Raw genomic sequence first — 12,771 nt, 5'->3', positions numbered from 1 at the left:
AACCGAACCACGGGCAAAGCGCTCTGGGCTCCTCTTTGCCCCCTGCTCGGTTGAGGTGAGGGCACCAGGGGCTGCCGTGTATCAGTTTTTCCTGGTGTGTAATAAACGGGAATGGAGGAGCTTTCCTCCTACATATTTCAGGCAATGTCCAAGTTGATCTGTGATCCTGAAAGTAAAATGCCTCCCTTGTTGGGCTCCCCGTGGTTCCACCCAGCCTACAGCTCAGAGCTGTCCACCAGTAGGAAACGGTATTTTTGCACACCCAAGAGGTCTGGGGACAGCCCTAGCTGAAGGGAGGGAGAGTCCCTGCCTTCCTGGCCACAGTCACGACTGTCAAACTAGCCTGAACTATTAAGGAGAATAGAGGAACTGAAGCTTCCTGAGTCTCATCAGTGGATCCACGTTTGCACAACGGGGAAGTTTTGCTTGTTGGTGATTTTTAGTTTGGTTTTGTCATCGAGTTGGGCCTCTGACATCATGTCATGAAAACTAGTATACTTTGTGGTCATCTTCTCTGCAGGCAAGACATGAGACAGCCACTAGTAAAGTTACTGTGAAGCAGACACCATATTATCAATTGAAATCATAAAGACTGCATTAAAAGAACAACCTGATTTTTTGCTAAGTCATTGCTGTTTGCTTATGTAATTAATGCATGGCGTGGTAATTTATTGCTCAAGCCTGCCATGCCCTAGATAAACACAAGGTATACAATAAGTTAACCTTTGTCAACAAAATAATGATTTTTCCTATCCAAAAAAACTATGTTACAGGACATTTGTTTTTTCTCGGAATGTCCATCCATAGGGAAGTTTCAGCAACATCTTGGGACATGAAAAGGAATAATTGATTTGAAATTTCTTTTAGTAGGTAAGAGGGACACAGGCAGGAGCCCAACATATCACTGTAAGGTCACTAAATCTTGAAACACCATGGAGCCAATGTCTAAGAACTGTAAGATTTTATCATGGAAAAATGCACCCATTTCTTCATGCTATTTTGGTTTGATGTGGCTTACAGAGCACCTACACAGACAACAGTTAAGGTACAAACTTGCCCTGCTGTCTCTGGACCCACTCTGCTCTCAGTTGCTGCTCTGCAGTGCTATGAGTGCACAGCACGCCAGTTCTTTTTTGTTTGGAAACTCTGCACACTGCTTTAAAACAGATCAGTAAAAATGAACTACTACAAGCAATTAAACTCTAACATATTTCTCCCTTTAGGAAAGAAAGAAAAAGAGGAGGAGATTATTGCTAACTCTGCTTTTAAAACCCTTGGAGGTTCTTACTATCCTGCAGTGCTAAGAAGCCATAAATATGTAGAGAAAACCTGTATTTCTATTTCCTCATCTTTCCAGTGGTTAATTTTTCCACCAGCTATCTTTGTTTGAAACTTCAGGATTGCAGGATCATGTGTCCAGACAAGAGCTGCCATGGATACAGCATCTCATGATGAGAAAAAACCCACACAGAAAAAGAGAACAGATACTGTTATCGCATTAAGTGAAAAAAAACAAATCCTCCTTTGAATGAGAAAAACAAGTGTGCAGGACTGCGGCTGGAACAACAATCAGCAGGGTGACAGAGGCGGAGAACCTTTAATCTTTTTTCCTAAGGCTTGGTCATTTATGCCCAATAACGCTATCTGGTTTCTCAAGAAAGTAGTAATAATTAGGTTAGAGGCAGCTGGATGATAGCAGGTGACTTACAGACAAAATTGCCGCCTTGGCCACTGACGGCTGCCTGAGAGAGAACAGCTGGAGAATTGCTGCTCCAGAGACCTTTTCTAACCACTTTTAAATTTTAGCTTTGGAAAGTTTGCTTTCCCCCATCTGCTGCTCCTCTCCGAGACCTGGGCGGTTGCTAGGGCAGGGCGAAGGAAGAGCCGAGCCGAGCCGAGCCGAGCCGAGCCGAGCCGAGCCGAGCCGAGCCGAGCCGAGCCGAGCCGACACTGCGCAAGCGCACACTCACATACGCCTTCCTTCGCGGCTGCTGGCCTTTTAAATCCCCCCCGCCCGCTCATTGGCTGCTTGAAACACGAGTGCAGACCAATCAGCTGTCTGTTCTGAACCTGGTGTGCAGGAGGCGTCGCACCTGCCAGTAGCGGAAGCCGTTCTTGTTGCTAGGAGACGGGCGTACACAGTGCGGCCGCCGAGCGGGGCGGATGGAGGCGGCCGGCGAGGCCCGGAGCGCGGGCCCGGCCCGCGGGGAGCCCGATGCCGAGGGCCCGGGGGGCCGCCGCTGCCCCTCGGCCGAGGAGACCTCGCTGGAAGTGAGGTGGGGGCCGGCCGGGGCAGCCCGCGCCCCACAGGCTTCAGGGCCCCTCTCACCCTGCGGGGTGCCCGCTGGGCCCCGCTCCCCCCACCCCGGGTCTGCCCGGGGCAGCCGTTGGCGAAGATGGCAGGCCTGGAGGGGAGAGGGCGGAGGCCGCTGTCCTGCAGGTCTGCATCGGGGCGGCAGGCAGCGGGGGAGAGAGGGAAAGAGCCCTGGCATGGCAGCATCTGGCTGGGACTGCCCCTTCGGCGTGTTTAGGTGAAATTTAGGGTTTTCTGCCCTCAGCACAGGGAGGGTCTGAAACTCGGTGTGAGCAACCCTGGCTAGTTTTAACTGGAGGTTGATGAGAAGCGTGGTGTGAATTGTTAACACTTCTGTGTTCCCATGTAGTGGTTCTGGCAGTGCAAGTTTCTGATGAACTCTGAACACCTGCTTTTCTTCTCAATATCCTGCCTTGTGAGCCCGTACAGTTGTCTTGCTCATGGCCTCATCTCGCTTTCTTGTCTTGCTCAGGCAGCTTCAGCCTCTGAAATTTCCTTAGCTGTTCTGCATCTCCTAAACTCCACTGGCTCTAGTCCCTCCTACTTTTCTCTCTCAGCATTTTAACCTGAATCTTAGAGATTTCCGGTTTTCCATCTCCCACAAACATTACTGTACCTCTATATATGGAAGAACATAACTCTTCTAAAGCTCTTGGCAATCCCACAACTTGCTTTTTGTTGTGAATAATTGTGAGCTGAATTAAATCTTGTCCCACCTTGGTTGAGATTTTCACAGCAGTCTAGGATGTATAGACACATTTTTTTCCCTGCAATGGAAATAGGTGTTTAAACTTCCTTATCTGTTGTATTTTACCTGTTTCACATTTCCATAAAATAGAAACATTCCAAGTGTGCCTTTCTGTTATGCATTATAAATTACTATTAGCAGTAGTAGTATGTCTATAAATTTTAGAAGAAAATGACAGAAATTATTTTGCAGCAGGAAATTTGAATGCACTGCTTTGTGTTTCAGAAAACACAGAACTTTGACAAAACTGACATTTTCATATAATGTTTTGTTTTGAATGAACTAGCATATTTCAACAGTAAAATGCTCCATTAAAAGTTTCCACCTAACTCTAATTACTTTGTTTCATCTATATTGCATGAGCCAACAAAGTTTGTGGCTAAAATAATTCTGACCTGCAGTGTTTATACAGGGTTGGAGATAGACACAATGTGGAGGACATGTGGGTGAGTCAGGGCTAATTATGTGACCCAGTGTGAACCCTGCATCAGGCATAGCTGATAACAGCCTCAATCCTTGTCCCAGTAAACCTTCACCTGTTATACAAGGCTGCTAAGTTGTGCTGTTATCCTATTAACTTTATCCCTGCATACATATTTTCTAGACTCTGCAAACAGAAGTTAAAAATTATTTTCACTGATTCAGAATCACTGCTGGAGAAAAACACAGAGTTGGTCCTGTGAGCATTCATAAAGCTCTGCTTATGTGCCACGGCATCTCGTGTCTAGTACCTGTGTAGAAGGGCCAGGAAAACATCAGCTGAAAAGCCTCTTTTCTGTTGCCATGGTATTCAGTTTATCTGCAGGGACATGTGGTCACCGTGCTCCCACTGCTCTCTGGCTACACTTACTCCTCTGGCATGTAGCAATAGTCCGACAGCAGAAAATAGAAAACTGCTCAGAAAGGATAAGAAGAGTAGTTATTTGTGGGCATGAATTTCTTAAGGCTAATGGAAAAATGTTCCTAACCATGAGATCAGTGAAGCTGTAGTAGACACTTCAAAAAGAGTAGAGGGGATCAGCAGTCAAACTAATCTTAAGATAGACTTATGTTCATGAAAGGAGTGTAAAATTACTGCTTGCAATTGCAAAGGACAAAGGTCTCCTCCAATCCAGTGTTATTATTTGGAAAAAGATAAAAGAGACAAAGTTACTGAACAGAAATTAGAAGAGAGTAGAGTATTGTGCACGGAGGGTGCATGGTACACTGCAGAAACTTTTCTGCCTTGGTAATGGCAGGCAGAACTGTGCCTCAGCCAGACATACTCACTTAGTAAATGCACTAAGTCCCTTTGGTAAGGGGACCCTGATATTTACCCAATGCCTTACTGAAAAGGAAAAATGTCTGCAGGTAGTTATCATGGAATTGTTGGTGTGCTGCAAGTTCATATCCTGACTCCTCTTCAGTAATTTATTTCAGTCCCTGTGCACCCCAAGGGTGTTTACATTCTGAGGTATTACCCTGTTAAAGTACTGGTATCTTTAATGCACACCAATCCTCCTGGTTAAGTTCATACAAAGACAAGCCACACCTGTGTAGTTTTTGTTTTATGGAGATGAGATGAACTATGAAATTGTAGAAAAGGTTGAATAAATATAATTTAAATATAAATAAATCTACACTATAGATTGTACTGGTTTAACTATTTCAGAAAAAAAGGAATGCTGTATTACTATGATATAACAGTATAAAAACAGAGTCTGTGAACAGAGGCTAACTTTATTTTTAGTGAAAACTGAAAGAAATATAAACATCTCTCCCTGCCCTTATGATAGTCCTTTGTGCTCCATCAAAGTAAGATTGCCCCTATGCTTTTGAAAACACTGGTTTAGTGATTCATAATACTAGATCTTGAAGTTATTGTGGTTTTGTAGCATTGGTATGAGGCTGAATTTAACAGATCACAAGCATCAGATCAGTGTGATTCTTAGACTATGACATTCCCTTTTTCGTAGTGTTTTAAGAAATGTATGTCTTTGATTAATGTTTTAATGCTCGTTTGCTTTTTCCTAAGATGGGTTCAGGGATTCTCAACCAAGATTGGCTTTGTGAACAATCACACTGTTTGCTACCCTTGTGGCAATTACATCCTCTTTGTTGACATTGAAACAAAGAAGAAGAGAGTATTGGAGTGTCAGACCGGCCAGGTGGGAGCCTTTGCAGTGAATGGGAACAGCAAAGTGGTGGCCTTTTCAGACCGGAAGCTGAATCCCTTCATATATATCTACACTTTTCCAGAACTGAATAAACTGACAGAATTAAAAGGTAGTGATGTGGTGACCCTCTTCATTGCCACTCTGTTAAAACAATACTGAAATCACCCATTTTCTCAAGGGTATTTTTGTAAAACTTGAAAAACGGTGTGACAGGAAACTACCTAATGACAAGAAGTGCAAAAACCAGTGTAAAGAATTTTCCATTGCACTACTTTTAGTTAGGCTCAAAGTAGGGAAGAATATGACAATATAAAATGTAATTGTTATAAGGGAAAAACAAATGCAATGAGGTGTTTGTTATTCATTATAGGAAAATGCAGTCTGAATAACCAAACAAATCTTACCAGAGCAGGCTCCCAAGCAGACTGCTGAAAGCCGCATTGACACAGCTGAGATGTGAGAGAAATGATGGTTCTTGCAGTTGGGATTTAGTGTCTGGGATATAATGTATATTTTTGCCTGTTCCATAACATTTCTCTCTGTCTTTAGTTAAATTGCTTACTTTCTCCACGTTTCAGTTTCCCTGTCATTTAAATAATTTCATTACTTTATGGAAAAGAGTGTGAATGAAATTATGACTGCAAAGGACTTCAGGATACTTGGAGAAGAAGCACTTTACAAGTACAGAGTATTATTGAAACAAAATGTAAGAGTTCAAAAGAATGATTCATAGGGAGCATTTTTATGATCAAATCAAAACAAATAATTTGGAGTGAAGCAAAGGAATCAAGGGACTGAAAAATGTCTTTGAAGAGTTAAAACAGAATGGATAAATAGAAATTGAGAAGAGCTTTCTCTCTGTGAAAGTATCCTGTGAAGTCCAGGGCAATTAAAGACCATGTTCTTTATTTTTATATTTTAGGTAATGTTCAGTTGGACTACACCTTACTTGCATTTAGTTTCACGGGCCCATATCTAGCCAGTTACTCTTCAATCCCAGAATTTGTTCTTTCAGTATGGTAAGAATAAAAAGGTTTTCTCTAATACAAAGTACATTTAATTAATATTTTTTTGTGTGTGCTGTTTTAGCATAAATTAACTGCTGTAAAAAATAAACTGTTTGCCTTCATCTCCTCCTTTTTTCTTCTGACAGATCATTGCCAGCAAACTTTCTGTACCAAATTCACCATTTATTTTCTAGCATTAGTAGCCATTAGTCAAAATGACTGTTACTGTGTGATAACAATCCTCCAGCTTCTTCAAAATTCTGTGTTTTGGAGTATTTCTGGTGTCTTTAGCATTAGTTAACTGTTTGTTCATCTTTGGAAGTTGAGTACCATGCTATTTGTAATAGAAAGTTGCCAGGTGAGAACAGGAAAAGAGTTGTAAAGCTGATCTCTACTTCTCTGACCCACTGGACAACTCAGTAGTCTTCTTAGTAACTTGTAATTGAACTCAGGCCTGTCTCATAGTTGTGTCCCGTGATTATGCTACCACTGGTCACTGGGTTAGACCATTATCTTCTGCTCATTGCCTTGGAAAGAAATATGATATGGTGGAGATACAGAAAGTAAAAATACTTTTTTTTAATTGTTCCGTAAAAGTTAGATCCTGCGCTTTCCTCCATGGCCAGCAAGCTTCCATTGCCTGTGGAGTCTGAGCACTTTTTCGAAACAAGTGGGGCAGGTGGAATAGGAGGAAGGCAATCAGAGACATGTACGGAGTTTTCTGTGCACTCTCAATTTAGTGATGGCCATTTCTTGTACAGTGATTAGTGAAGAGGCAGAAATTCCTGTAACTTATAAATTTTAGCACAAATAGTAGATACTATAACTGATGCCTCTTTTTCATCCCTTATCGGGAAAAATAATGTCTGCTGTGAACTCTGGTTGTTCACAGTGGTTCAGGAAGTGTGTCTGTGTGTACCTTACAATAGAAAACAAGAAGACAGAGTTTGTGGCCTGAAGGGCTTACACGCTCATCAGTCAGAGCAGAAATAATATGCATGGTCTAATATATTCCTTGTGTGCACTTAGACAAAAATCCACTATCTTGAAAGACAACCCTAGATAATTTTAGAAACTTCTAGAAATATTTGAATGCTTTAAAGCAGTGGAAATTTCCGAGGCCAAACAATTTAAACCTATCTGAATCAGCATGACTTTGACTATCAGCAGGTGATTGTCATAAGAGAACCATGCTAGATTCCAGTCAAAAAGAATTTAATAACAACATACAATCTCCTTAGATACCAAACTTAGTATTTATAATAACATGAACAGAGGTATGTGAATTTACTTCATTTTTGCAATTGGATTTTATTGTGCATTCATTGTAGAGGTTTGTTTGTACAGATGAAAGGCATCTGAATGTTTGGCTTTGTTAATATGTGATTGTAATATGTTGGTTGCACAGTTTCTGTATTTCAAGCAGATCGCTTAGTATACAGAGATAAAAGAGATATTCTGAAAGTTATCTCAGACTTGCAATACAGAAGACCCATGGATAACTAAAAGCTGCCTTTTGTGGGAGGTATTTTATCCCTAGATCTTTATTCTTTTTTGTTCAAAGGAGAGACTCAGTGCCACATTCTTTTTCAGATACATGTACCATATAGTTTCAGATCTTAATAAATTGTCTACTATAAAAGAGTCTTGGCACTATTTGTTACGTATAAGATGAGAACATACTGACAGACCTTTAGGGCGAGAGCTACACTGACATCTTTTTAAGTCAGAACTTCAGCTTATAGCTTTCTTTAATATTAATGAGAGCTACTATGTATGTGTGAATACTTTGCATTTTTGCATACGCTTTCAGTATTAACCATTGTCTTGCATCTTGATCAGTTTCTGTGAGTGAATTTATTACAAGCCAGGCCAGCAGGATTATGCTAAATCCATTTACAGCAGTATATTCATTTTAGTCTTTTTCATCTCAGCAGTAATGACACATACTAAAGCTGTAAATGTTATTTAGATTAACAGTCATATATATTGTCCAATAAATTCAGAAACAGCATTAACCATTTTCTTCAGATGATGTTAATCAGTTCTTGGACAGCACCTAAAAATGCAAATGCAGGTAAGAATTAATCTGGATAATGGAGAAATATGTAAATTAGACTGTGAGAACATACAATAGATTGTTCTGGATAAAAGAAAAATCAGTGGAAAGCAGATTCCCTGGCTGGTGTCAACTGCACAGCATAGCCTCACACAAATTTTGTACTGCTTTTGAGATGAAGTTTGTTAATTCAGTTATAGCTTGTGTGTCTGCATTCACAATGCAATTACTGTATAACCTAAGTAATTCATCCATAAATAATTGAGGGCTGACTGTGTTTTCTTTTCTAATTATAATAATTATAACACTTTCTAACTGTAAGCCTGCAAGCATTATTATCATTATTTTACAGATGGGAAAAGCAAGACTGAGGTCTGAGATGCAAAAAGGATACTTGTGTGAGACCATACAAGTAGTCAGTGACAGAACTAGGAAAAACATCCATGACTTCAGACTCTGTTTGCTGGTCTTTTCATACAAAGAAGTGGATGATGATGTTTCCAAAATGTCTGTTTTCAAAATTATTGTACTGTTAATTCTTTTTGTAACAGTATTAACTTTACATGTGGCTAATTAACTATCTCCTCTTTTTGTTCTCAAGGCAATCTAGCTTGTTTGACAGTAGAAATTTTTTGTCAGTGACAAAGTATTTGTTTCTTGACCTTGAATGGCAGTCAGAATGACAACCAAATACTTAGTTTGAATGTTTTTGACTTATTTAATGGATCTGATTTGCTTTTACTCTTCTTATTGAAGGAACTGGAAAGAAAATATCCTCCTGTGCAGCGAATCTCAGCCAGGGGTAACAGCGACCTCTTTAAGTTTTAACCCTATGAATTGGCAACAACTGTGTTTTGTTAATGAGAGCTCTCTCACTATCTGGGATATTGAAAGGAATAATGAAGATCATTATCTTAAGCGAAAGTGAGTGTAACACCTTTCAGGTCGAAAGAAAAATCTAGACGTATATTTTAGTGACTAAGACTAGTGATCTACATCTGTTTGCAAAGAATTTAGATCCAGTTAAGTTCAACTAGCAATTACAACCAGTAGCTGTTAAATCACAACCCGTATGAATCTATCTAGTCAATCATGTGAATTGAATTTATGATTTTATTTTCTAGTGCTCATGTGTCCGGATTGTGCTCACCATTGAAGTTAATACTAATCAGCACCTTTGGTAGTTGCCTCTATCAAAAGCTGCAGAACCAAATTAATATAGTGTGTGGACTGTTTTCCTATTCCTGCATATAGTTATGTTGAGCACTGAGTGGGGACATGAATTGCTTTTGTAGCTGTGAGACTACCATGTTTGGATCAAGTTTCTTCATAGTAAGCATAGTTTAATATGTAGTTGTAATTGCAAATTATACCAAAAGCAATGTCAGTTTTCTGTGTGGCCAATTTACAGATCCAGAGAGGATGTTTTTGTCAATGCAATTCACTGAGCACAGCAAACTTAGAATCTGTTTATGCTAAAATGGTTTTGGAGGCTAGTATAAAAGCAGGTAAACAAGTATGGAGCCTTTAAGATGGAGACCTTGAAGTATAACACAGATGCTGCTGCAATGGCAGCAGCCCTATAATTCCCATCAGTATATTTAATCTCCTTAACTGGGAATGTAACCAATATATTGCCACTGGGACAGTTATACTGGTAAAAGTATAGACAAGGCTTTAATTTGAGATCTGAAAATAAAACTGGAGTTTTTTTGCCTTGTACCATTATAAAATATACATGTGAATATACATTGATATACTTCTTTATTTCACTTCTCATTCCATTCAGTAGAGGCTGAACCTCCACTGAGGATTCCTTATTTCACATAAAATTTTACCAAGACATAAATCAACATTCTCTCTAACCTACAGAATCCTCAGCTCCTGCATTATATCATCTACTTATATGCTGAGTACCAAACAGACTGCAACAGGCAAATACTACAGCTGCTTTTTTCATCATCTTTAAACATCCTCCAAATAAACGTTAAGCATGAATTGTTACAACGTGCGTGTTAGGTGTGTGACATTATAAACCCTGATTAATATGGAGACAGCAGCCTGAAACAGTTATTTATCCAAGGCAAAAAAAAAAAAGACATTGAGCTAGGATGTGGCAGTCCATTTCTGCCAAGTCTCTGTTAGGAATATTCTTCTTTTGTAGTAAAATTACTATTGCTCTTCAGTGAAACAGCATGTGCTGTATGAAATGTTTGTCTACAACAGTCTTCTGTTACTGCTGCAGAAGTAAATCCCATTAACCAAGCTGCTGTCTCCAGGTTTTGAAAACATACTTCTCAGTTCTGTATCAGCATTTATTATTCATAATAATTCTTCTCCTCAGAAAGTGTCTCTTTCTTTTTCACAGCCCCGTGAAACTCCCTAATGAAGAAGGGTCTCTGAGTCCTCATGAGGATTTGTTTTCCCCAGATTCTCGTACTGAAAACCCTTACTATGGCCCTGTGATGCCAATTTCAGCTATTGCTGGACTGGTAGGAGATGAAGCAGAAACATTCATGGTAGTTACTAATTTTATCCATTTACTATCCCAAGTCATTATGTTTTTCATGCAGATAGATGTTAATAAAATTAATAATTTTAATGTCTGTTAAACAGGTACAATCCAGTAAAGGGATCTGTTGTCTCCACAATGTTTCTGAAATGTATTTTGACAAGAGACTTACAAGGCATGCTGCTATTGCGCAGTGCAGTACAATGCAGAGATTTCTGACACAGGTCCAAGCATGGTAATTTATCTGTGCAGTGGAGGTACTAACCTGGATCTCAGAAGCAGCATGGGCATGTCAGCATTTAACTGTGCCCAAGCTAGTAAGTTCTGCTGAAACCTTGAAAACCTGTTCTCATGCTAAACTGATAATAACCTTCAGGTATATTTGTTCCTCTTTGGAATTTGTTCTCTTCTTGACTGTAAAAATGCCTCAGGCTATGAAAATATAGCAGGCTTTATTCCAGCATTCGCTGCTTCTGAGATACATTCCCATACCACTGACAGTGTTGGATCTGCCCATTTGTTATATCTGTATTTGATCATTTACATGTTGGCCTCCTTTGAGATGCCTCCTATGAGATGCTTCAAAAGTGTTCTCATTTTGTTTGAAGTTTACTTTTACCTGACTATTAACTAGCAGCAATTCCCAATGTGAAAACATTTAATTTGCAAATCTGGGATTTCCTTCTAAGATTTAGAACATCAATTTCTATTTGGTGGCTTGGACTATGTATATAGGATGCAAAAACTGCCATGCATAAGATGACGGTGGCATTACATTACCTCTTTGCACAGGACAAATGTGAGTCCTGTAATATCAGATCAGTTTCTGCAGTAAACTTTTCTCATAAAGCAGAATAAAGAATAAAAATAGAAGAATGGGAAATGATGTTTTCCTGATCTCATCGTCTTTTACATGGCCTCATATGTTCAGATTCACAGAAGTTTCTTAATTGTGTAACTGCTGATGCCCTTGATGTCCAGGAAAATTGATAAGATTGACTACAAACAAACACCCTCTACTGATTCAGCTTACAAATGAACTGCTTATATTTCAGATCCTTTAGGTCATGGAAAATGAAGATAAAATATGCTCATCAGAGGCGTTGCCTTTCTCTTCTCCCTTACTGCCTCTTATGATATGTGCAGATGGTGAATTACAAAAAACCACTTTGTTCTCTAGTCTGCAAAGTGGGTTATGAGAGGTATTGAAAAAAAAACAACTGCCATAGTAGGGCTGTGAGGCATAATACAATTTGTCTGTCCTTGAATGGATGTTCTTCCATTCATCAAGATCAAATACTCCTCTGTGGAAAGCTACAGATGTAGTACTAAGATCTCAGCAGAAATGACTGTGTGAAGGAATGAAGACCTACCTGGGCTTTCTGTTACCGCTCACAACACTGTTATTTTCAATTCTGTATTGGAATTCAGCACAGTTACAGATAAACTTTTCTTTCACTAGAATTGGGCATTCTCTGTATAGTCATAATTCCAGTGTTTTATGAGACTGTTCTGCGCATCAATTAAAATGTAACAGAGTCGTGCCATAGTGATAATTTGTTCCTGGCAGGTTCTTATACTTAAGCATGCAGAACCATGTTATGAGCTTTTCCCCATGGAAAAGTTTGTGCTTTCAACCATGCTAGATACCATTATAGGATCTTTGCATTCCCAACTGCCTTCAGAAAAAAGTAGATTTCTTTTTAGCAGCTACAAGATGTTTATGTTCTCCAAATATATATAGAAACCTTTTACAGAGTAATAGAAGGGTGTTCTATTAGTCTTTGTCCAAGATTTTCTTTTCCTTCCCGTTATGTAGTATATATTTTGGTAGTTATTTACTGTCCTGGTTACCCAGTTGGATATATTTTGTTTGCGGAATAGTGACAGAGTAAGTGATGAACATCAGGATATTCGTGAATGAATGTTTTTCCAGAAATACAAACTATTGTTGTTTCTTTTGTTGCTGTGGTGG

The 12,771-nt window shown here is 39.5% G+C and overlaps 1 protein-coding gene across 1 annotated transcript in view; it reads left to right on the top strand.

The window, feature by feature from the left end:
• Positions 1–2,163: 2,163 nt before the first annotated feature.
• The window catches only part of CFAP43 (cilia and flagella associated protein 43), a 49,396-nt gene continuing 38,788 nt past the window's right edge, over positions 2,164–12,771 (top strand). The window contains exons 1-5 of the mRNA XM_067299612.1: positions 2,164–2,276; positions 5,077–5,327; positions 6,141–6,237; positions 9,041–9,208; positions 10,653–10,803. Coding sequence (XP_067155713.1) covers positions 2,164–2,276; positions 5,077–5,327; positions 6,141–6,237; positions 9,041–9,208; positions 10,653–10,803 — 780 coding nt within the window. The remainder of the gene's footprint in view (positions 2,277–5,076; positions 5,328–6,140; positions 6,238–9,040; positions 9,209–10,652; positions 10,804–12,771) is intronic.

The sequence above is a fragment of the Apteryx mantelli genome, chromosome 7, assembly GCF_036417845.1.
Source record: "Apteryx mantelli isolate bAptMan1 chromosome 7, bAptMan1.hap1, whole genome shotgun sequence".
Lineage (NCBI taxonomy): Eukaryota > Metazoa > Chordata > Aves > Apterygiformes > Apterygidae > Apteryx > Apteryx mantelli.
The sequence above is the reverse complement of the archived record's forward strand: the minus strand, read 5'-3'. Positions and strand labels throughout refer to the sequence as shown.